Raw genomic sequence first — 26,872 nt, forward strand, 5'->3', positions numbered from 1 at the left:
TTAATTTCTCTCCCTTTGACTTCTTGGGACGAGGTATAGAACACAGCTCTTCCAAGAACAGTGTTTGGGAGGGTACCTTGGGTGATTAAATGAATTTGTTTCTTCTAAAGGCGAGTGAGTTTACAGCCCTGAAATTGGCCTTCAAAGAGAGCACTACAGACTTTTTTATTAATTTAATGAAACAAAAATAAAATGCCACCATAAGGAAAAAATGCCTTATTCCCCCTTTACTTTGCCTAAGCAGTGTGTTTGCAGATCATGATCACATCAGGCTGTAATGCTGATCTCACTTGTATTAGTTCTATGCCTAATTAACTCCTTCGATTTCAGTGGAATTATTCCTGATTACCCTGGTGTAAAATCAGACCCTTTATCTATCAAACTTCCACACTGGGTAAAGTCTGCCATCAGCATTGGCAGCTCATAAACAGCACAAGTGAGGGGTAATATTTTTCTTTACCTGTGCTGCTGGTAGGTTCTGTAAACCCAGCTTTACGGGTGGCTGTGACATTCCCTGAATGCAGATACAAAAACCAGAAAGGTATCCACCCCTTTTGTCAGACTCGCATGAACTCTGGGGCGCTATGGAAAGGGATGCACTGTAACTTGTCTTTTCTTTTTCAGCTAAGAGACCTTTTCTGACTTGGCGCTATGTACCCAAGGAGCCTTCTTTACAAAGGGAATGTATTAGGCCAGGGGTAGGCAACCTATGGCACGTGTGCCGCCTTCGACACGTGAGCTGATTTTCAGTGGTACTCACGCTGCCCGGGTCCTGGCCACCAGTCCGGGGGGCTCTGCATTTTAATCTAATTTTAAATGAAGCTTAAACATTTTAAAAACCTTATTTACTTTACATACAACAATAGTTTAGTTATATATTATAGACTTATAGAAAGAGACCTTCTAAAAATGTTAAAATGTATGACTGGCATCCGAAACCTTACATTAGAGTGAATAAATGAAGACTCAGCACACCACTTCTGAAAGGTTGCCGACCCCTGTATTAGGCCATGCTGGAGGCTTTCCATCACCTTGGAAAATAAAAACTTGGGCCTGATTTTCTTAGGTGCTAAGCACCCCCAGCTCACCTCATGGTCAACTGGAGTTGTGGGGGCTAAGTGCCTGCAGAAACCCCAGCCATTTAATTTGCCCAAAACAGGCCCATAGGTCAGCTCCCTAGAGTCAACTGTGGACTAATGACCGTACTGAGAACTGGAAGGCAGGAACGTCTCAGTGAGTTCTAGGGCGTGATCTAAAGTCCATTGAAGCAAATGAACTACCGACTTCAATGGGCATTGGATCAGGTACATAACCCCAGCTCTGACACTCCCTCCCTTCTTGGCTTTGAGCATAGCACATAACCTCCTACTTCAGTTTATCCATTGATAAAATGGGGGACAATAAGTGCCACCTTCAAAGGGTGTTGTGAGGATTAATTGTCTGAAGCTGGTGTATATTATTTGTTTGTTTTAGTGTTTAATACTGCTGCCCCTCACTGTAGTAAACTTGATTAGCAATAACAAAGTCTCTAGTGACCTTCACATGGATGCTATCTCCCCTCCCTTTTCAGGGTATAAAAACTCAGTGCAGGGTAGGATGCTTTATTTGGGTATGTCTACCCTGCAATTAAAAACCCATGGCTGGCCCGTGCCAGCTGATTCAGGGTTGCAGGGCTCGGGCTAACGGGTTGTTTAATTGCAATGTAGACATCTGGGTTTGGGCTGGAGCCTGGGCTCTAGGAATCAGCGAGGTGGAAGGGTCTCAGAGCCCAGGCTCCAGCCTATGCCTGAATGTCTACATGGCTATTTTTAGCCCCATAGCATGAGCCTGAGTCAATTGCCCTGGGCTCTGAGACTTGGTGCTGTGGGGTTGGTGGTTTTTTTGCTTTGTAGAAATACCCTTTGATACCCTAGGCCAGGCCCTGGGGTGCCTTGAAGGACCCAAACCTTGAACTTGATTTGAAATTCTACAGGGAGCTAGTGTAGGGGGTGAAGAACAGATTTTATGTGTGTTTCATTTAGTTGGCACATTTGATGTTTATTCCATTTAGTTGGAATTTTTCAAGGAGCACCGCACAGGCCCCTTTTGTTCTCCTGAGCAAATGCTCACACACTGCACAAATGGAAGCACAAATCTTTCCACGTAATACCTGACACACTATAATTACATAGCAAAACTGGAACAAATAACAGCTTTAGAGATTACCAGCATGCATTATGGAGATTCTGTCAGGGGACAGAGAGAACTTTCTGCCTTAAAACAGATGGGACTTTTAATGAAAGGTTGGTTAACTTGCTGGGGAGGAGAAATCCAAAGTCAGAGGTGAAAATAAGAAGTGAAAACAAAAACAAAAAGGCAAACAAAAGAAAATGAATGAGTAATAATTAGACTAATGCAGGATTTACCTACTTAAAGGTGTTTTTACTGCTTGTGTTGAAAGATTAAACGCTGTCAGATCTGAAGAGTCTCATTATCTGCTCAGAAGTGTATTTATACGTGTCAAAAGGATAAATGACATCTCAGAACCAACAGGTCCTCTTCTGCCCCCACCCTCCCATATCTGGGTATGGAATCTGTAAATCACAGTTCAGCGAGTTCAGTTTTAATCACAATTGATAAAATTGAATGGTGTTTATATTAAGCACATGTATGACTGGTGTAACGTTAATTGCATGGCAGATTAGGAATACGTATTTTATCAAAACCACGGGCCTGATTCTTCTTTCACTTACACCCGTTTTACACAAGTGTAACCCCTTTTGGGGCTGATTTTCCACTGCCTCCTACCTTGTGTAGTCATCTGGATCAGTGCAAAATGAATGTAAAATGTTACCAAATCAGAATGCACAAAGATTTTGCAGGAATGTAAATGAGGACACCGGGTGCCAGACAGTTGAGAATCTGGCCCATTGACTTGAATGAGTCACACTCCTGATTTATAGCAGTGTAGAAGCTATTCTGGCTCTTTGGGTTTGTGTGTTTTCCCTAAACATTTCAAATACACTGTGAGCAGTTTATGCTGTATTACAGACTGGGTTTGTTTCCATGATAATTCCAGCCCCATTTAAAATCTGCATGAAACTTCTTAACAAATTCCATGTAACTCTATGCATGTTACAATTTCTTGAGAACACTTAACTGTTTTCAGGATTGGAGTCTTAATTTCATTTATAGGTCTCATTTATGAAAAAAAGAATTCATTTGGAAGGAAATAGGTTTTTTTGATCAAAGATTATTTATTTATTAAAGTTGACAGAAACATAGAATAATGCAATGATATATAAGCTGAAATACAGCTTAGATAGCTAAAGCAATTTTAAAAAGGGAAAAAAAGGAGGACACGATTCTTAAATGGAAAAGATGTTCAAGCCTTACAATAGATTATAGTATCGTATCTAAGTAGCTCAGAATTAAATCCCAAGAGGTCTTGATAGACCTATGTGAAAGATTCACAATAATACATCCAATTGCTATGAATTTCTGCAATGCCACGTTTTGGCTGGGAGACAAACTGGAAATATTGTGGGAACGGCTGTTGCTATTATTTCTGATGAAGTTCAGACATTCTGCAAACTCTAGATCTCCAGACCGCAGATAACAAGACCTAAGAACTTTTGGATGATCATTCAGAAAGGAACCTGGAAACCTTTAAAGACTGCTCAGTGTTAATCATGACATTAATTACTGTACAAGAGGTTTTAAGTATCATTCTCAAAAATCATGGTGTGCGAAAATAATTATCTGTAATTGTGAGGTTAGACATGCACTTTAAATAGCACCATGCAAACTTGTGGTAGTGATGGAAAACAGCTATCCTCTGATGACTGTTCTGTTGCCTATATGAATTGGTTGTCCCAGTCCAGCATGCAGTGGACAAGGGTCAATACCACAAAATCACTACCACCTCCTCCACAGACACCTACTCTTGACAGAGGCTGAACTGCTTAATCACCTTCCTCTCCAAAGATACTTTCCTTCTAAATCAGAATTCAGGTACATTTGGTGGGGGAATGTTGGGTCTTGTTCTCTCCCTGCATTGTCAATCCAGCATATTTTTATTAATGGATGTAAGGTGGAAAGAAAATGGATTAAAAGAAGTAACACAAGATTCATTTCTGATGTACCACCAAGCCTTTGGCACATCAAAGGCAAGAGTTATGTTATCAAAATACCCTATGTCCATCAGCCCTTATGTAGCATCTAGTGCCCTTTATTACAGACACCACTTAATAGCTACCTTTCATTCTAAACACCTTGAATTAATTAGATACAACGTTTTGGAAAAAATGAGTCACCGTGTGTGACTTGGATGTGTGACTTGGCTGCATAAAGTATTAGAAACTATAGCACTGCAGTGTATATCTCTGACTGGTTGGAAATCAGACTGTTAACTGCCAGGAAACAAACTAATTTTCCATCTTTCCTATTTTTCTGATTCTGGTGAATGAAACCTCAGAACTCACAATGGCAAACATCCCATCATTATCCCCTGTAGTCTCTGAAATACACTTGTGGCCATTATTTTTCATAGAATTCCTGCTCCTGCCTATGATTCATGAAGCCATAAAAACAGCTAATGAACGGGCAGTCACGTAATTTAGAATGATGAAAAAAGAATCTCTGTGTCATTTCAATACTGTTTTCTACCCTGCTGCACCTACAGTGAGAACTTACATGTATTTGGCATGTAGGGTTTGTTGTCCCATGCCATTAATTACTGTTTATAACATCAATAATCTGTTTGCGACCTGTTATTACTGTGGATAATGCTGTCTGATTTGTTAGCATTCATTATTAAAGGAATTCTTACAGTTGTTAACCTTCCATGCTATGGAGAAGTAACACTTTCAAAAGTGACCGAGGCATTTAGGAGCTAGATCCACAAAAGGTCTTAAACTCAGCATTGCAATGAAGAATATTTGGCACCCTGCCGTCCAGTGGAATCCATACTTAGGCACCCAGGCTCCCTAGACAATGCATGGGGAGAGTTAGGCACCTAAGAATGGTGCCTAAAACCAGCACATTGAGCTAAGCTAGGCAATAGAAGAGGCCAAGCAGAGGGGTGTGCCTTAAACCCCACCCCAAAGGGATTTAGGGGTCAAAATCCAGGTCAGAGGTAGGGTGACAATACGTCCCGTTTTGGCCAGGACAGTCCCCTTTTCAAGGCCTGTCCCAGAGGTCTCGACTTTTTTTGGCAAAAATGGGCATTTGTCACATATGCTCTTAGCAAATGGAACAAATGCCCAGTTTTGCCAAAAAAGTGGGGTGTGCTCTCCTGAAGGGGTGCAGAAGAACATTCAGGTGGGCAAGTGGTGACAGGAGGTGCTGGGTGGTGGGGCTTGGGTGGTCAGCCCCAGCCCTGGGCAGCACGGGGCTCAGGTGGTTAGCTCCAACTTGGGGCAGCACGGGGCTCAGGTGAGTGGAGATGCCAGGTGGCTTGGGCCAGCTCTGCATGGGGGGCTCAGGCAAGCAGCGATGCCAGGTGGCTCAGGCCAGCTCCGTGCGGTGTCCCGTTTTTACTTTGGGAAATATGGTCACACTAGTCAGAGGGAGGTCCCTATCTCCACTTAGGATCCACAGCCATGAACCGTAGAGTTAGGCACCTGTGCTCTTTCTCCCAAAAAACAGAAGTGGTAGTAGCTGTACTCCTTCATAACCTTTAGCTCAGTGGTTAGCACGCTCAACCGGGATGTAGGAGATCTCGGTTCAAGTCCCCCATCCTGCCGGATTTGGAACAGGGAATTGAACTCATATCTCCCATCTTTCAGATAACCAGTGGGTTCTGAGACATGCTGGGGTGGCCTTTCTCTCTCATTCTCTTCTGTTGAAGCCATGCCACTATCTGTCAATAATTAAATACTCATTGAGCGAGAAAGTGTGAGAATGGCTGTATAGCATGGTGGTTAGGACACCTAGCTGGCCTGTAGGTGAGCCAAATTTGAGTCCCTGCTCTAGTGTCTATTTAATTATTTATACAAAGTTGAACAGTTTCAACAGGAGAGATGGATGATGTGGGTTCAAGGATCTAAATATTTGGACTTAAGCTCCTAAAGTGGCAATTAGGTGCCTAAATCCCTTTGTGGATCTAGCCTTGTAAGCCTAAATCTCATTGAAAGTCAACGGAACTTAAGAGTCAAAGTCCTGTTTTCACTAGATGGTTTTGAAAACTTCACTCCCAGTTTCCTGACATGGTAAGGGTAACTGAATGGTACAGTCCTCTAAATTGGAAAGGTTATTGTCCCAGTTAAGTGGCTAGCGTGACCAATTGAAAGAAGAGGCTATTTTAAAAAAAAGTCTTAAAAGACTGATTAAAGATTCTGATAAATGCATATCTGGATTTCAAATTCCCACCATTTTAGGGATGTTTAGCTCTGGGTTTGGACCAATATATATAGCACAGCCACCTGCTCTTTCCCTGCCGCTCCAAATAAATTTTGAGGGTTTGTGGTTCCAGATTTTTTTCTGCTAAAAGTACAAACATATAAATGATACCTACAACACTTCATATTTTTCTTTTAAAAAAATCTTTATTTGTCAACTTCTGTGTTAAACCTCTAGAGCAGTGGTTCTCAAACTTTTGTATTGGTGACCCCTTTCACACAGCAAACCTATGAATGCGACTCCCCTTATAAATTAGAAACACATTTTTTATATTTAACACTATTATAAATGCTGGAGGTGAAGCGGGGTTTGGGGTTGAGGCTGACAGTTTGCGACCCTCATGTAATAACCTTGCGACCCCCTGAAGGGTCATGACCCCCAGTTTGAGAACCCCTGCTCTAGAGTATAACATTTTAGACCTATTAATCACCTGGTTAAATACCACTTAACTCCTCAGCACCAGCCAAATACCCCATTATTAAGGAGAATTTATGCTAATAATATTATCACGGTCAAGCAGCAGTCATTACCATTCACTGTGTCAAGTTTTGCTTTCACTTGATGGAGTTATTCTAGTCTCTATGGCGGTGTAACAGAAACTGGAATGTGGCCAAGTAAGACTCCTGGGAGTTTTGCCCGAGTAAGGCTACCAGATTTGGCCCCATTGAATTACTCCATGAATTGATTCTGCTCAGTGTGTTTAATTTTTTTCATTGAGTGTTTCTTCTCTTCGACTCTCTTCTTTGTCCCCCCCCATCTCTCCTAAGAACATAGCGAATCCAATAACAAATGGGTTAGAGCGTGTGTCTGAACCCACAATGTTAGTGCGAGTTCTAAGTTAAGCAAAACAAATCTGCCCATCTTTAGCCTTTACACTTGATGTTCAGTAGCATAAGACCCAGGTCCTGAGTCTCTTCTCACAATCCCTGGTGTAAGTCAGTAATTTAGCTGAAACCGATAAGAGTTATGCTGGCTTCATAGATCAGCCCATAGGTTTGGATAGTGGTGCTGTCTGCACTGAGTTTAGAGGAACCATGGGGGTGAGTACAGTCATGTATAATAAATAACTAGTTTTAAAATTGGCACAATATCAGAATAGGCATTTGCCCGAGAGCCACCCCCCATTATTTCCCTATTGGAAAGTGTCCCTACGTACTTTGTTACAGTACACTATATACATGACTCATGGCATAAGCACTTTACATGGGTGACCGAGGAAAGGTCCTGACGATAGTGATTATGAAATACGGGTAGCTACATTGCCTTTTAATTTCACACTCTGCCTTCCCCAGAACATACGGCTCCCCAAGCTCTTTGCGGAGCAGAGTTTGTGGCATGTGGCTGCCCCCTCTGGTCTGTCATGTAGAGGGTTGTTGTGCGTGGAGGCGTTTGAGGTAGACTGCAGAAAATCAAGGGAGTCTCTGTTGCACAACGTGGTAGGCCAAGGTCAGCCCTAGGACGCAGGAGGGCTGAGATGCCACCTTTAGGATACCTGAGGACCCAGTGGAATTCTTATTTTCAAGCCTAAGGCTATGAGGCTTAAACCCCCCTGTCAGCCCATAGTTGGCTAGTCCGAAACTGGGGGCAGGGTGTAACTGAGGCTCAGAGGCACTGGTTTTGTTGGCATTCATATATGAAATCAAAACCCAGTGCAATTACTAACTCGCCCTGCACAATCCTGCTGCCTCCTGTGAACATTTGCAGCTCCTCTTGCAGGAACCAGCCCAATGGGGAAATCCAGCAACCAACGTGGCAAGGTCTCAGGTAAACAAAACAGGCTTTAGTTGCTCTGCAGGTTGGGGGCTGATGGGACAGACCTGTGATAATTGAGGCTGTGCCACACATTTTGTGGTGAGTGAAAACCTTGCCTGCAAGCTGAGCCTGCTTTGGAACTTGCTGCCTTCATCAGTGGGGCAGAAGGGAGTGTTTCATATTGAATTTGAACTGGTTCCCCATATGAATTGGGCAGAGTGTTTGTTGTTTGACTCTGTATGGGGAAAATACTATTTCCAGGCATATTCCTATTTGGATGTGACTATGAACATAGCCCAGTGCACACGATGGGCCAAATTCTCCTCTTGATTACATCAGTGCCCTCTAGGTGTTTATATGGCTACCATAACTATAGTATCTTAGTTTGCATTGCACAGCCTAGGATTGAAGCCCCAGATCCATCAGAATTTCAGGACATTGTCAGATCAGCTTTTCTTTCAATCCCTGTCTCCCTGGCATTCTCTTCATCCCAGCCCAACCTTTCCCACTCACAGACTCTCAGGCTGTTCCTTCCTCTCCAAGACAGATTCTCCTTCCCAGCCCCTAGGGTGGACTCTTATTTTCCTCCCACTCCTAAGTCCTTGATCTTCCTGCCAATGGAGGCAGCCCAGCCCAACAGGCAGCTGGCTGGCACCACTTTGGCTGAGTACTGTGTTGTTGCCTGATGCTCTGCCTCTGACTCACGGCTGCATCCAGGCCTCCTCCTTTGGCTGTGGGGTCTGAATGCCAAGTTCTTGCCCTAATCCTCTCCGGTTTCCCTTAACACGGGCAAAGCAGATCCTTGGCTAACAGGTATCCTACATGACACACAGCAGATTGTCCCGTTTTAACGCATGGTCCTACTCTGAGAAGGGTTCAGGAAAAACTGCATGCCTGTCTCCCTCTCACCTCCTCCCCACCCAAAACCCCCCAGTTCCATCAATTAAAGCCCCAGCCCCTACATTTGAAACTCCTTGAGCTACAGAATTTAGCTTCTACTCAGCTTTTCCATGGTTTTTGGGTGGCACTGCTATTGTTTCAGCCACCTGATTACAATGGCTTCTTTTTGTAAGGCTTTGGCTACAATAACCAGGTTTAACTCAACTCATAGCAGAATTATCCACTATACCCCAGTCAGTGACACCTGTGCAAGCCTTATTTCCTTCAGAGGGTTTGCACATGTGTCGCTGTGGTCCTGATTTGAAGACCATGGGCTTTTCACAGGGGATTGCATGGAAGGAAGCTTGAAGGAGCTTGTGGGACCTGGAGAAGCAGGCGACTGGGTCTGGCATGATTAGTAGAAGGATTGTGGGGGAAGTAGGCAAGGGCAGAATTGTGAAGAGCCATGAAGGTAAAGACAAGAATGCATAGATACCAAACTGATAGGTACCTTACCTAAACTATGTAGAGAATTTGCAGGGAGGTCCAGTTAATAAGACTCCAGCACAGGAGTCAGGAAAGCTGGGTTATGTTCCTAGCTCTGTTCTGCTGTGTGAACTTTGGCAAAGTCACTTCCCCTGACTGTGCCTCAGTTTCCCCACCCGTAGAAGGGAGCTTCTGGGATTTCTGCACTTTTGTAAAGTGCTTTGAGGGCTATGTGTGAAATGAACTACATAAAAGACTTAAGGATTATTTATCTTCTACATGAAGCAATCAAACAGTTTTAAAAACTCTTGAGTCCTAGTACAGTTTAGACTAGCAGCTCTCGACATTTTTGTGTAACTCCTCTGATCACGGTGTGTGGCACTCACTCTACATTTGTGTATATTCAAACTAATGCCAGAGATACAAGGAGACAGCTAGAAAAATCCCTGTGTCTGTGTGAAATGAATATTTCAGGGATGACTAATATCTCTTTACGTAAATTTACTGCCTGCAAAATGGTTTTAGATGTAACAGGATATCCCTGCACACATCACAGTCATGTCAGATCCACTGAGGTTAGGAAAAGAATGCTGTACCAGTTATCAATGAAATCTTCATTCAGTGTAAACCAGGAATGCTTTCTCATCTTGTGGTATGGCATACCAGGATAGCTGTTCTGTCTGTGGTCAGACATTCCCCTTCCAATGAACCCCAGCCCTATTTTCTAGGGGCTCTATCCAAATCTCACTGACAACAAAACAAATATTTCTATTGATTTAAATGGGCTTTGAATCATGCTCTGGGCGTAGAAGAAAAGTACCACCTTGACGCCTGTTCAATCCAAAGTGCTGCTTGTTGAGGCTGCAGTTAGTTCAGGAGTGGCAGTGATTTTTGTAACACTGACACTTGGAAAGGGACAGACAACCTCTGACTCATTTCTCAACATCCACTGATCAGCCTTCACATGACGTTAGCTTTTGGTTACTATTGGCCTGAGCTGGATTTAATATAGTGACCATCTCTGTATCACAACCACTCACCTTAGACACCCAGTCAGCCTGAAGCCCCCGAGTTAGCCCTCAGAGCCCCTTTTAAGACTTACACTTGTATCTGCCTTTCATCCAGGGTTCTCTAAATACTGTACCAGGTGTCTTAGTATTAGCTGCAGTTACGTGACTTTCCTGTAATTATGTCACACATCAGGTCAGTGGCCAAACCAGCAATAGAACCCAGGTCCCCTGCTGTAACCAAGAGAGAGTCCTGCCTTCGTAATTAATGATCTGGAGTAATATACAAGTGATTCTCATTCTGGGTCTTGGTCTCTGTGACAGCAAGAGCTGGCAGAGGTATAGAAGCGGCTCAGTCATACAGGGGTATACTTTCTTTTATTCTAGGTCATTATGTCTATTTGATTTGGAAAGCAATGCTGTTGGGAAGGGTATATAGAGAGCTGGATTAATCCATGGGGTGGAGGAGCAGTGGGGGTGGGGACGAGAGTTGGAGAGTGAACCCACCCTACACTCACTGTATAGCAGCAGCATTCTTATCCTGTGGGGCTGGGCCTTGCTCCCGCCTCCAGGTGTTGTGACCGCACAGCGCCGCTTGGGTGTGGCTCCCTGGCACCTCCATTGATTAGGGTTGCCGTGCTGGGGCAGAGGGTGGTGCTGTGGGTGGTTGGTGCCCCCTTGGTGTGGAAAGGAGGAGAAGGTGGGGAAAGTGGAGAAGGAGAATGATTTGGGGGCCCCCCACTCATTTGGGCCTGAGGCACCTGCATAGTTTGCCTATGCGTTAAATTTGCCCTGGGTGTATATATATATTAGTGATAGGCTTGTATCACACACTTCATATCTAGAGCTGGATAACCCAAAATTCATAGGTGTTTATGTCCAGGGATTTGATTTGTCCCATTAGTGAGAGTTGGGACAGCCACAGAGTTCACAGCCAGATGTGACCTGCACAAAAGTTGAGGATATGTTTGGATGCAGGGGTATAGTTCAAGCCCTTCTTTAACACATAATACATCTGAAATAGTGGTTGGACCAGTCAACAGAGTAAAGATGCTACTGAATTCAGAGTGACTTGGAAGAGTTTAGCTTTTGCGTGCATAGGAGGCTTACAGAATTCAGCGTTGCAAAATGCAGTGTAACAAGGCTGGAAACTAAAAAATAAACACATGGATTATAGTCACAGTGAGTATAATATATGAGAGGACACAGTTCAGGAACTATGGGTTTGGCAGTGGTCACGTATGCAAGCTTAGGTTTTCCAACCATGGAATTCTAAACATGTGGAAGTTGTGTGTAGTGTACTCCACTAGTGAAATCTCATTTGAATATTTTATGCCTCGCCAGTTACCAGGGTTTAAGGCCAACATTTGAGAGGGAAAAGATTGTATGCAGAGGAAGGCAGTTAAAATAATTCAAGGCTTCAAGGACCTGAAAGTCCTTCCTGGATTTACCCTGTGGAGCTTAGAATAAGGGAGACTAAGGGGAGATCTTAGAGAGGATGAATAAGATTCTAAAGACAAGGAAATGGATTGATGCCAGTAACAAGCTGTGTGACAAATGAGGTAGCCGCTCAAAATAGGTCATAGTAGGGAATTACTCTAAAGCAAGAGCAATTCCTGGGAAGTTATTTGAATCAAAGGTGTGTTAAATACAGAATACGCATTGCCATAGGTGGATACAGAAATAACTGAAAGCCACAAGATGGGTGAGGTAATATCTTTTATTGGACCAACTTCTGTTGGTGAGAGAGAGAAGCTTTCGAGCTACATAGAGCTCTTCTTCAGGTCCGGGAAAGGTACTAAGAATGTCACAACTAAATACAAGATTGAACAGATAGTTTAGCATAATAGTTAGCACATATTCTAAGGGACCATTCATAGCTCTAGAGCAAGGCAGGGAAACCATTTCAGAACAAATTAGAAATTAGTGAACACATGCATCGGTCCATTTCTTTGCATACAAAATGTTACAGCCAATGTTAAAGTAATTCCAACCCTGAGGTAACTAAATCGACTAGTAATATCGATGTTAAAATCATCTTCTTCCAGGGTTAACAGGAACAGAGCTGTGGAGGCCGTCTGGTTTCGTCCTGAGAGTTGGCTGTCCCAGCTACATTTGAATGCCTGCTGGGAGTCCCTTGCAGCACGCTGTACTGCAGGGGGATGTTTCACAACACTCTTCTCTGCAGTGACCTCTGAGGAAGGGCATAGTAGATAAGTTGTAGCGCTCATTGCAGGATATCTTTCTTCTCCTCCCCCCTTCGAGCACACAATGCATTTCCTTTCTGCTGTTTCCTATTTGGTTCAAGGGAGTATTTATTAAGTCTGGAAAACCTCTTTCAGGTTTCTATGGCTCAATAACGAGAAACATAAGAACATGGCTGTCTTAAAACCCGTGATCTTACAGTGACAGCAACAAAAAAAAGCAGATGTTTTAGCTTTGTGAACTACCATTATGCAGAGTCATCTGTGTCATAGAAACACACAGCATCTGGCTGCTTTTGTCCACATCTCTTCTCCATGTAAAGCTGAGGCCAATTTACTGCAGGGGCTTCTTTAAGTTTATTTCCTTGCTTTATCTCTATTTTGTGTGTGTGTGCATGTTCGTGCATCTGCTTTATTGCTGATGAAAGGTGCTGGACTGAAAACACTAGAGACCAAAATCCACTATCGACAAAACCTGCCACACTCTGTTTCACCCCATGTGCTTCCACTCTTCCCTGGAGGAACAGCACTTTGGAGGCAAGATAGCAGTCCAGTCTCAGTAGCCCATTCAGTCCTCAGCCGCTTTTGAGGGGTCATCCAGACAGAAAGTTAATGTGCAGCAAGCAAGGGTGTGAATTTACAACCCATTAGCTACTCCACACTAAGGCCATTTCTACACTACAAAATTATGTTGACTTAACTTATGTTGGCATACAGCCTCCGCAGTTATTAAATTGCTTGTGTGTGTGTGTGCACACTTGGCTCCTTGTGTCGGTAGTGTGCGTCCTCACCAGTGTGGGGCATTGTGGGTGGCTCCTGAAAGCCAGTAACAGTCAATATCAGCAATGCAGTGTCTACATTGTCACTGCGTTGACCTAATTCTATTGACCATGACACTATGCTGCTCGGGGAGGTGGTGTTAATAAATCAGCGTAGAGAGGCACTTATGGGAGCCGAATTTAAGTGAAGACACTTCCACAGGTAGGTTGACGCAAGGCAAATTATGTCTACCTAACCGTGTAGTGTAGACTGGACCTAACTCCCTGGGTGGATGCTCTGTGCACAAACAATGCCCTTGGGCAATTTAGCTTAGTACAGTTTAAAGTGTGTTAAGCTAAAGTGCACAAAGGCACTTTTAGTAAGAGTGTCCACAGAGGGAGTTAGTACAGAGTAGCCAGTGTGCTAAAAATTCACACTTTATTTTGCTGCGCACTAACTTCCTGTGTAGGCAAGTCCTGAGATTGCCTGCAAGGTTGCCCATTGGGAGCAGTGGTGCTGACATTGGGATGCAAGTTTGACTGAACCAGCAGTTTCATTTGATACAGGCTGCTGAAGAGCCCTCAGAGGGTGACAAGCTTTGGTTACTAACCCAGGCTTGCACAGTGATTTTTAAAAGCCTAGGCTTCCAAACTTTCCACTGTGGCCTTTTGTATATCAGCTTAGAAAACACACACACTGTTCTCTGTAAACATGGTTTCAAGCAGTTCCTTTGTGTGCAATTGCTGCTGTCTTAGTACTTAGTGCTCTGAGCGATCTTTCCTGGCTGCTTTAAGTTGCTATGGATTGTTCTGTCAATCAATAGAATATTTTAGACCCAACCATGAGTATATAAGATGCATCCCTGTTGGGATGATGACTAAAATTCAGCAAGAAGAGAATAAGATCCCGACTGGAGTATACAATCCCAGAGGATGGTCTAGTTGGGCCTTCAAGCTTCAGGGGACTGAGTGGGGAGGAGGATGGGGAATGTCAGGATGAGTGAGACAGGAGGTTTTTCTTCTCTCCAGCAAAGTATTTACCCTGCATCCTGGTCACATGTTTGCATCATTTAATTTTATGCCCCACATATTTGACAGAGTCTGATCAGCAACCAGTTGTTGTTTTGGAAACCTGTGTTTCATAAACACCTTTCTTGTTTTCCCATGGTTTTTATTTAGTGTCCTTCTAAACAACCACCCGTGATCCTACACCCCCATGTAGAAATATGCCAAATGTGATCAATATAATTATAAATGAAATCCTAATAGTTTACACTTGCATACGGCTTTCATCCAGGTTCTTAAGGTGCTTTATCAGATGGCTAATTATCATCAGTTACACACTAGACTAGCAGTTTTGTGACCTTCCTGTGGTCACACAGCACGTCAGCAGCCACAGCAGCAATAAAACCTGGGTCCCCTGCTTTAATCAACAGAGAATGCTGCCTCCATAATTAGTGATCTCTAGTAATATACAAGCGATGCTCTGGGACAAGCAGGAGCTGGCGGAGGTGTAGAAACCTCTTAGTTATTCATGGATATACTTTCTCTCATTATATCTCCACTTCCACATTGTAATCCTTTGCACTTCTACAGCAGTATCCATCCAAGGACCTTGCAGTTGTTTTATAAATATGGGAGTGAATTTCACCCCTTAGTGCAAAGGCCAGCTCAGATTCCTATGCACCCCCTGAGTCACCGCTTCAGCATTTAAGGTGGTGTTATGTAATGTAAGTTGCCTTGTGTGTGCCCAATGTACTATGGATAAATTTGAGTCTCTGGACACTCAGTGCCATGTGCTAGTCACCACCATCTGCTGCTGCATGAAGCAGAGAAATATCAGTTCCCATTCAAAGACAGATCCTGCTCCCATCGAAGTTAGTGGGATAGGTCTCATCCTGGGAGCAGAATCCGTCCTTTCCGAAATTTCAGTTTTGCTTTAGGAAGCTGTGACGTAGATTTCCCTAATAGTGGACACAGTGGTTCTTAGTGAACATCTATGAAAGAAGACAACCTGCTATCGCTCCACTTATCAAAGCTGCTCTCAGTTGTTTTACAACAGGACAGGACAAACAAATAAATACTGAGCAAAGGAAACCCACCCTGTACCTAGTGCATTGTAATAGATAAGTTTTAAAACAAATCCAAGCAGCTCCTGGGAGCTCTTGTCTGTACACTGCTACTTTTAGAATAGTAGTCGGTGGCATTTTGGTTGCTCATATCAATTTGCTGGTATAAACTCAGGTTGGTTGTTTGATGCTTCAGCTGAGGTGTTAGATGCTGCTCAAGTGCACTGTTCCCCTCTCTTAGTGCTGATGCAGATACAGTAACGGCCTTCCTTTATTTTCCTAGCCTTTGTTTTTGGAAAAGGGATGTAAGTAGAGTCATAGCTTTTTTTAAAGGCTAGAATGGACCATTAGATTGTCTAGTCTGACCTCCTGCATATCACAGACTATATAGAATTTCACCCATTACCCCTGCATTGAGCCCAGTAACTTCTGTTTGACTGAACCATATCTTCCTGAAAGGCAGCCAGTCTTGATTGGAAGTCATCAAGAGCTGGAGAATCCACCACTGTCCTTGGTAGTTTGTTCCAATGGTTAATCACTCTCACTGTAAAAATGTGAATTAGTCTGTCTGTAGCTTCCAGCCATTGGTTCTTGTTATGCCTTTCTCCACTAGCTGGAAAAGCCCTTTAGTGCCTGGTATTTGAGATGCAGAATGATGGAGTGAGACTAGAGGCCTTTTCCTTTGATTTATTTATTGACATCCTCATTCTATTTCAGCACCTTACAAATGTTGTGTGAACCATTTTCATGAACCTTGTGAAGTAGGCAGTATTAAATCCATTTCACAGACAGGGACACTAATCATGGAGGACAACATGGTGTGTGTTTTGCCTGCATGATGGAGGTGCACAGGATTTGTCTATAGAGGGACAGTACCTGTCTGTGAAAATGGTGAATGTGATGTGTGGGAGGACCGAGGTCTGTTACTGGAGTATGCCTTAACTGGACACATTTTGTAATGATTTGTGTAGGCTGAGGTTTCTTTAAAGCAACCATAACTGTTTTTTAACCAAGGTATTTTTCTTTGTGGACATTATCTTTCTAATCTAAACTGTCAGCTCTATGGTATCTACACACTGTGCTGTCACTGCCATGGTCCTGTCATAATGTTGTGTCATTAAGTAGTGCTGGAACATCAATATGTTGTCTAGCTCAGAATAAATACAGGGTCCATTTTTTATCTCTTCCAGTTAGCAGGAAGTGGAACGGATGTGTGGCAATCAGGACTCTCCCATGAAGTCTAGGGTCGGGTAGCATACTCTAGGACAGGGGTAGGCAACCTATGGCACGCGTGCCAAAGGCAGCACGCAAGCTGATTTTCAGTGGCACTCACACTGCCTGGGTCCTGGACACCGGTCTGGGGGGCTCTGCATTTTAATTTAATTTTAAATGAAGCTTCTTAAACATTTTAAAAACCTTAAAAAGCAACAAAGAGTCCTGTGGCACCTTATAGACTAACAGACGTATTGGAGCATAAGCTTTCGTGGGTGAATACCCAATACGTCTGTTAATCTATAAGATGCCACAGGATACTTTGTTGCTTTTGTACAGATCCAGACTAACACGACTACCTCTCTGATACTTAAAAACCTTATTTACTTTACATACAACAATAGTTTAGTTCTATATTATAGACTTATAGAAAGAGACCTTCTAAAAAATGTTAAAATGTATTACTGGTACGCGAAACCTTAAATTAGAGTGAGAAGGAGGGAAGGAGATGACTATGCAAGAGAGGAGAGGGAACAGGAAAGTTCAAGAGAGTAAGGATGGCCAGTGGTTAACATGGGTTTATGTCTCTGCTCTGCCATAAACTTCCTGTGTGACCTGGGACAAGTCAGTCTTTTTGTCTGAGAGAGAGAGAGAGACACACACATCTGGTACACCAGGCTTGTCGCTTATCCTGCTTACACATGTCCATTACCACAATCAGGTGGGTGCGCCAGTGAAGAAAGTTTAATCATTCTTTATCAGAACTTGAAGCAATTTCTCTTTCCTGTTGTTTTTTAAATTGTATTTCTGCTCAAGTTGAATGTCACGGCAGATGAACAGTCAGTGGTTCCCATTGATTATAGTGATTTCTGCTGGAAGGTATAGAGCTTGATCATCTTCGGCCTTCATTGAGAGAGCCAGCTAATTGGTAACAAGCACATATGCCTTCTCTAGCTGCTCTTGCTAGCGTAGCAGGTCTTATGAGCATTTATTGTGAACTTCTCTTTTCTTTGAAGAGTTTTTAACTTCAAATGTAGACCTTCCAGCCCTCCTCCACCCTGCCAGGATGAAAATAAAAGTTGACTGTTTGGGAGATGCTTTCTACTCCCTTAGCTCAAAAATATAGCACTAGCCTTAGGGCTTGATTTTCAGAGGTGTTGAGCCATTGACTTCAAGTAGCATTGTGGCTTCTCTGTACTTCCAAAAATCAGGCCCTTGTGGTCTTGAGTTGCCTGAGGCAAACTGAAAAAAAAAAGCCTGCTTGTCACATCACAGAGCCACACCAGATAAATGGTTCCTACATGTTCTGCAGGCCAGGCAGCTGCCGATTCTGCTGATCTGATGGAGCCACTGCGGCAAAACTGGCTGTGTTCTTCCTAATGGAATTTTACAAACTCTCGATCCATATTGAGGGCTGATGTTGTGTATTTATTTAAATACAAACAAATCCAGCTTAGAATGTAAATGACATCAAGTCAGCGAGGGTTGGAAAAAACACACAGCTGGTTGATCTGCTCAGTTACTGCCTCTTTCATCATTTCATCATGAAAATCAGGCACCAGGGAGTCCTGCTTTCCTGTTACCATCTTTTGAGTTTTGGGATGAGACAGGACAGGTGACTGGAGAAATTTTTTAAGGCAGCTGCGCTATATAATTTTGGAAAATTTCCATAGAAAAGCCAAGATACTAGACATCCATTCCTGCACACCAGAATTAAGACTTAAAAGCTTATCTTCTTCAGTGCTCTCTTATGTATATTATAATGCTTGAGCTATGATGCTGTTTCTCTGGACAATTTACTGGAGCAACAAAGGATTTTTCAGATCCTTACGGAGAGCAGAAGACCTATAGCCACACATATATTGCTGTATGATATCCTACAGCACGTTAGATTTCGGTTAATACGCCACTGATACAGAACTTCCTGAATATGGAGGTTTTAAGGCAGATCATTACTTTTTGTCATTTATATGAATGTGGCTTTTCATTCCTGAATGTAAGTCTGATCTCTCTCTCTCACTGACGTCTATGGCAATCTTTCCAGTGCTCTCACTGGAAGCTGGACCAACCCAATATGTGCACATTATGATGAGGCAGAGCCTGCAGGATGCCGGCTACTCTGCACTTTCATCAACTTCAGTGGGATTGTCGGATGCTTTAGCGCTGCTCAGTATTGGGCTTTGTGTACCTAATTGCATCTCTCATAAATTTGGGGTGGATTATGCCCCAAAAAGTTTACCGGGTTTACCATTCATTGATGAGTGTCCTCTGCTATTCTTTCTGCCTGTGTGTGTGAATGTGTGTATGTTCTTTAATCAGCACATTCTGCTTACAGTTTTTCAGGGATTTCTCTCACACTTAAGGCAATCTTCTCCACTTTGTATAATTAATATTATAGCCCTTGCAGTTAAATGGTTAGTCTCTTTAGGGTCTTAAGTTTAGGGTTAATACAAATTAAATGTATGCTTTAGAAATTGTTTGGAATTGCTTAAGCAATAATCCCAGAGACGATTTGCTCCAAGTAGTTAATGAGATTGTTGTCTGATGAGGTGATTCGCCTCCAAAAGTTAACACTTTTAACAAAGCAGGGGCCCAGTGATACCAAGCAGCAGTGATCTGTGCCTTGATACCAACTACTCAGCTGGCTTTTTAAATTATAAGAAGGTTTCTATATGAGGGTCATGACAATACTAGGGAGTCATGGTTTGAATAATTAATTTATTATGGTGCTCGAGATCTGTGGGTGGAAAGCGCCGTTGAAGCATAAAGTATATTGTTCTGATTGACAATGGTATGAGGAAGTGCTGAGAAGATGCTGTCTATGGGGTGTTGTGTTGGAATGGAGCCACTTGGAGTATGAGGATTTTGTACAGCTGTGGCCTCTCAGATGTCAACACTGCGGTCAGCATCTGTATATCTGCATATCCCTGCACTCTTGGCTACTAACTGCACACTGGCTTCAGTAAATCTACAGTTTGCAAATCCCTATACTCTGATGTGCTACTGTCCTGAGAACTCAACATCCAAATACCACCTTGGATGTTCATTTTATTCATCTGACAGGAGAAGAAAAAAGTCTAATGCTTTAAATATTTCATCATGAAACATTCCTGCTAGCTAAGTAGTAACAGTTTCCTGGGCTGCCAGGCACTCCTGACAGCTTATACGGAACTGGGTTCAGTTCTGACTGTGTAAATCGCAAGCGCCAAGTAACATCTAACTAAAAATAGCTTTCTGTTGGGCAGCTGCTTAAAGTTCACCATTTGACCTTGCACTCACCTTTTGTTGTTGTTGTTATTGCTTTTCAGAATAAAACATGAAAATATAGTTGCACTGGAAGACATATATGAGAGTCCAAACCACTTGTACCTGGTCATGCAACTGTAAGTAATGCCATTAATTAACCATCTTGTCAAAATTGTCAGCGTTTTTGTTTGTTTGTTTGTTTCTTTAACCAAGAAGGTGAGAACAGATTAGAAGTATGTACTCATTTTGCTATAGTCTGAGGAAGACCCTGAAGATGGGTGAAGTGATGCTTAAAACACTATGGGCCAGACATTGATGCTCTTGCTGAAATTGTGTAATAATATTATTCTGTGAATAGTCTCTGTTACAGTTTCAGGGTAACTGCACCTGCATTCCCCTCCTCATGGTCTACCAAGGGCACCCACTCTAGGCTCCTGGCTCCTCAGCTGTCACCTTTCTTGGGCTGAAACCCCTGTCTCGTTCCCTGCTGACTAGGGTATTAAGGCTGCACAGCTCCCTGATTTACACTGTGACATCTCCAGCAAGCCAGACTGCCTAAAAGGCCAGTGTCTGCACTTTGCTTTCCCTCTAGAGGCTATGACCAGTGTATTGCTTGCAGTTATAAGTTACCAGATAGCTCTTTCTAAGCAAGCACATTTATTCTTAAGGTGAAAGTATTATAGACAAAACACATTACAAATGTAAAAGAACCTGCATGCATGCTAAAAAGCTGATTAGAGGTCATCCCCAACTCCAACCTTTGGCTCTGGTAGATGTTAGTCCTTCAAAACCACAACTTTATACAGCTCATGCCTTTGATATCCAATCTCCATGAACAGGCAATCAGCAGACAATGACCCACTCCTCAGGTTGTAGCTTCAAAAGGCTGGGTTTTTACATAACTGGGGATGGAGAATTTGCATTAACCTCTCCCTAGGTATTCCCCAGGAAATATACTTCACACTTATTGTGACCAAAGTCTATTCTTCTCCGGCACATTTTCAATATGGACCTTTGAACTCCCAGGCCTCACATCACATCTTCCCCTAAAGAGGTTACATACAATCCTGGCTTATGGCTATATGACCTATGGCATAATACATAAACTTTTCATTTTAACACAGTGTATCCCTAAAGATATTTAAACTTAATAAGGTCTCCCAAGATTATGGAAGAAATTACCATATCTGTCAGTGTCTCATTCAAATCAGCGGGGCTACTCACAGAGTAAAGTACTAGCTGGATTGTGCGAGGGGATCAGTATCAGGCCCCATATGTATAAAATTGCTACAATTCAGTTGTCTGGGAACCAAATTAGGTTAGTTTTTCTCTCTCCCCATTTTCATTCTTCTGAAATAAAAGATTGTAAAAGCAACCATAAGAATGAGCCCTGGATGATGTAGTCTGTACTGCGATATAGAGGATCAAAGATGATAAGCACACATATGTGTATTTAAATATGGAAATGAGAAGATTGTACCCATTAGCCAACTGTGAAAGGAAATGTCTGCCTTGTCTGACCACAGTGCTCAAACAATACCAGTGGAGCAGATGAGAGGTGTACACTGAACACCTGTCCAAATATTGATCTCTCGGATGGTAAGAAAGTCAGATGGAAATCACTTACCACCACCAATGGAAATATGTATAAATATAGGCTCACCTTGACATTAGCTCTCTGAATAATATTTCTGTCCCTCCATGCCCCATTATAATCATGTAAACTTCTTATGCGGAGACAACTGTGTTGGCAACATTGAGAATTTATCTCTTGATCCTGATGTGGCCAACTCATTAACTGAACTGATACAAGCTGGAAGTATCAGAGAGGGCAAAACTAGGACTGGATGGACAAAAGACAAAAAGAAAAACATGAATGGAAAGTGTTGGGTTTGGGGTCAATGCAAGATTTCAGTAATGATTTTGATAATGTTTTGGATAAAAAAAATTGATCAAATGTAAAAATAAAAAATTTAAAAGTCAATATTTTTTGCAAAGTGCCGTTAAAAGTCCCATTGGCAGTGCTGCCCGGCTAAGGGAGGCTAGTCCCTACCTGTTCCAACACCACATTGCGCCCGGAAGTGGCCAGCAGCAGATCTGGCTCCTAGGCGGGGGGCCACGGGGCTCCACGCACTGTCCCTGCCCCGAGCACCGGATCCACACTCCCATTGGCCGGGATTCAACATTTTGCTTTTCAAAAACCTGATTTGGAAACCCTGAGTTGAAATCAAAATGTCCTCCTACTTACATAATGCTATAAATGTTCCAGTTCTCAGTCAGCTGGATCATCCCAGTGCCAGATATATTTAATATTATTTATTATGATAGCACCTTGGAATCTAACCAAAGATTGGGGACTCACTGTGCTAGATCCTGTACAAAGAAGACAGTCCCTGCCCAGAGTACTGCAGGAGAAGCTGCAAAGGAATATCAGAGTCCTAAAAATTCCAACAAACCAAGTGAATTTCTCAAAATATCAATTTTATGACCAATTGTCTAAGAATACTGGCATTTGTTTAACTTCTTTAGTAAAATATCAATTATTATTATTATTTATTAACTTATTTAATTTCAGGCAAACCCTGATTTTCCAAACGCCACATATCTGAATCTGCATGTTGCCTGAAATTTGTGTCTTGCCCTGAATCCAAATTTTTATTTAATCCAAAATCCGTTATTCTGAAATTGTGATTTTAAGGCTTCAGACATTCACTACTATTTCCGTGAAACTGGAGTTCACCTGTTTTCTCTGTTATTGGTAACCTGCTAAGGGACCGTTTGGGCTGAAATTAAGAGGAGGAAAGCTGAATCTGAATATCAGGAAAGACTTCTCCACTGTGAGATCTCAGACCCAAGAAGTAGTGGAAGCCTCATAGCTCAGGTTATTTAAAAGCAGTCTGGACAAAGCACTAGAAATATCTCATAGAGAACAATTCCACACTATCAAGGAGATAGATATTCCCCTTGTCTGAATTCTAAAATTTTATGGGCTTGTCTTCACTGCATTGATAGCTCAAACTATAACTTGAGTTTTGCCCTAACCCAGCTCCCTTACACACAGTATTGTCTTTAGTTTAAGTTAGGTCACTGGTTCTCAAACTTCTGTAGTAGTGACCACCCCACCTTATAAATTAAAAACACATTTTTTATATTTAACACTATTATAAATGCTGGAGGTGAAGTGGGGTTTAGGGGTGGAGGCTGACAGCTCATGGCCCTCCACATAATAATCTCACGACGTCCTGATGGGTTACGATCCCCCATTTGAAAACCCCTGAGTTAAGGGGTGCTTTATACTCCTGCCAGCTGGCCTTCTTGGGTGGGTTGAAGTTGGGGTGCTGCTGACATTGGACCTGGTAATTCAGTAGGAATGCAGCAGCTATAGTTACAAGAACTCATGGGATGCTAATACAATCACTCTGTTAATCCAATCACTCTGTGAAGCTCCAGTGTTGTTTGCAGTGTGGTCATCACCCTCACTTGTTGGAATAGAGTATCTTGAGTATCCTAGCTCAGGCTAGCTGTTGCAATGAAGAGGGGCCCTCTTACATGTTTCTGTAGTTTAGCTATAACTTGGCATGCCAGGGGGATATTTATCAATGTACTTTTCTTCTCATTCATAATTTACCTCTTCATTCTGTAGCAAATTTTTTCTTCTTGTTATTTAAATATTTGTAAAACAGGTTGACTGGAAGTTGGATTTTAAGGACCTCAGCTGGGGTAATGAACACAGCTCCATTAAGGTGCATTGGAGCTCCACTGAAACCAATAGAGGGTGTAGCACTAAATATTTCCTTCAGGTAGAATGAAAAGTTGCTGCATGTGTTCTGATTGCTATACACTAGACTGAAATTAATCCTGTATTTCCTGTCTGTTAAAATATGAGGAAAAATCCTATAGAAATTACTAGATCTTTTTATTGCCCTTTATCCCAGGTACTTGCTGCAAGTCAAACAAAGCCAGACTGGTTCTGGCTCTGCATAGGATACAGCAAGGAAATACTCTTCTTCCAGCACTCCGTGGGGAGAGGGTCAAATCACCCAAGGGGGGAGGATGTAGATAAGTATTCAGCCCTGCTGTGTGCTGGCCCATAGCATGAACTTCTGAAAGTTTGGCATTTAGGACTGGAATGCCACTAAGTTCCTAAGAATTAAGATCAATTTAACATGCCCCATTTCCTGGATTCCATATAGGAAGATTTACACATGATGTTTCCTAGGGAACATCAACTTGTTGCTACAATAGCTCAGATTCATTATGTTGAGCCAGGCACCCATTTGATTACATCTCTGCCTAATTTGTTATTTATATTTCTTGTGTTTCTTAGCTTGTAGTCTTCATTTATCTCTTGCCTTGAAAAAGCCAGTCCTACTATGTTTTACTTTTATTTAAAACCTCCTTTGTTTGGAGGAGCAGCGTATAACTTCAGCTATACTCCGGGAAAGGGCATTTTGATTAAAATAGAGATAATCGGCAGGAACATTAGAACCATAGATAGTTTACAGGCAGAAAGGTCTTTTTCCTCTTTGTGAGAGATCCCCCAGCGTTGGGAGGATTCAATGTCTGAGTATGAATCTGAATTTGGTGGCTGGCCTTTATTTCTGATAGACTATAACGAAGGCAAATCTGAGCACCTCCACACTTTGTGGTGGTTGAAATCTAGATCTAAATTTTGAAGCTTGGATCCATCTGTGCTCTAGATGTAAGTAACACTGAATAGTGTTAATAGAAAAAGAACCTTCCCTTCTACACAGAACAGGGAATACACTCCAGAGTTCTAGCTTTTTAATACAAGGCACAGGAAGTGTGGTAAGCCGCACTCTGATAACATTGAATTGCAGCACATTAGATGCTTTAAAACCCCAGGAGTAAACAGTTTAGAAGGCTTCGGAGCTTGTAGTGCAATGTTTGCAATTTTTGACAGTGCATGAAAGCAAGTTTTTCTAGTTTAAAAAAAAAAGTCACCAAATTTGTTTTGTTCAAATAACATCAACAAGTGATGCTTCCAAAACAGCACAAAATCAATGTCAAATCCATGTCTATATAACACTGCTTTGAAAAAAGTATTACTCATTTTCTCATGGCTTTTCCGTGTAGTGCTCATTGCTGTAATATCACGATGCTTGACAAATATTCATTATTTACACAACAACCCTGTGAGATATGGGGCTACTATTATCCCCATTTACAGATGGGGAACTGAGGTAGAGAGAGATATAGTCAGAAGTATCCACTCATTGTGGGTGCTCAGTTTGAGACACCAAGGGCCTGATTTTTCAGAGTACTTAGTGTTGTACACATTTTCTGTGTTTAAAGCATGGCTCCCATTGACTTCAGTCGCAGCTGTGAGTGCTCAGCACTGTCAGGAATAAGGCCTTGCAGCTGTGAGTCTCCTGACTGACTAACGAGCACAGCTGGGCCACATCAGCTAGGCCAGCTGACGGACTGCCCTGCCTGAGTCTCTGAGGAAGTTAGCAGGCCTTTTCTTAAGCCCAGCAGCAGCTCCCTAGCTGTTTAATGCACATGCTTGTGGATTCTGCTTCCCTCTGCTTGGCTTCCTTCTGTCCTTCACCCAGCCTTGACTCTTCCCTGTATTTGGCTGTGTTCCAGTCCTGTCTCAGCCTTGCTCATGCTCTGGAACCAGCCCTGCTCCTGTCTTCTCTGACTCCATGGATCCGGTTCTGGCCTTTGATTCCAGTTCCTGGTTTTGGCTCTGTCTTGATCCTTGGCTTTGGCATTCAAGCCCCGATGTTGGTTCTGACTCTTGGCTCTGATTCCTGGCTTGGACTCTGCCTTGGCTCTTCGCTCTGGCATTTGGACTGTGACTCTGGTTGTGACTGTTGCTCTGCCCACTAGGCCAGGCTGCCCACCACCCAGTCTCCTAACAAACATTTCTACAAATCAGATGCCAGGGTCTCAAGTTGGGCACCCAGAAAATGAGGCATACCCAATTAGGGACCACCTATGAAAAGTTTGTTTTAAGTGACTTGCCCAGCATCACATAGGAACTCTGTGGCAGGGCAGGGATAAAGTCCATGTCTCCAAAGCACCACTGAACGGCCTTGAGCATGAGACTGACCTAGTAGTTCTCTGCCTCATTCATTACATACCATCCAACTTCTGCAACAAATGAAAGAAACATGAGTCCTACAGATAGTCTCCTTCACTGCACAACACTGTTTCATCTCTGGAGCAGAATCCATTCTACGCACTGAACAAGGTAGAGATCCTGTGGGCGTAGGGGGAAACTGTGTGATCATGTAGTTAAAGAATATATCATAATGCATAGGCACAAGGGGGCCATGCTAAGGTTTAACAGGCAACCTTAATTTTGGAATTTCCTAACTTTTGAGTGAATTTGCAACCGTAATATGCTTTTAACATATTTCTTTCTGTGAAAATTCTGTGCTTTTTACAAAAACAAAATGAAAAAACAGAAATTCCATCATGTGGCATTGTATTGACACCCACATGGGTCCTCAGCAGGGTGGAAAACTTTAGAGCCACCACACATAAGCTAATGGAATAAGTGACAGCAGTAATAGGCTATGCAGTGTTGTTGTAGTTGTGTCAGTCCCAGGAGAGACAAGGTGGGTGAGGTAATATCTTTTATTGGACTCCTAGAAACCATCCTCAAACCACTCACCACACAAAGGCCCAGCTTCCTCCAGGACACAACCGACTTCCTCCACAAACTCTGCAGCATGAACAATCTCCCTCAAAACACCATCCTTGCCACCATAGATGTCATCTCTCTATCCACCAGCATCCCTCAAAATGACTGCATAGCTGCGTGCGTCAAATATTTACAAGGCAATGAACAACACTGAGATATTCACCCCAAACACATCGCCAAACTCATCCATTTCATCCTCACC

The 26,872-nt window shown here is 42.7% G+C and overlaps 1 protein-coding gene across 1 annotated transcript in view; it reads left to right on the forward strand.

Annotated features, from left to right (window-relative positions):
• CAMK1D (calcium/calmodulin dependent protein kinase ID) overlaps nt 1-26,872 on the forward strand; it is a 352,953-nt gene that overhangs the window by 192,079 nt on the left and 134,002 nt on the right. Inside the window, exon 3 of the mRNA XM_054016595.1 lies at nt 20,057-20,131. Within this exon, the coding sequence (XP_053872570.1) occupies nt 20,057-20,131 (75 nt within the window). The remainder of the gene's footprint in view (nt 1-20,056; nt 20,132-26,872) is intronic.

Source organism: Malaclemys terrapin, chromosome 1 (genome assembly GCF_027887155.1).
Source record: "Malaclemys terrapin pileata isolate rMalTer1 chromosome 1, rMalTer1.hap1, whole genome shotgun sequence".
NCBI lineage: Eukaryota > Metazoa > Chordata > Testudines > Emydidae > Malaclemys > Malaclemys terrapin.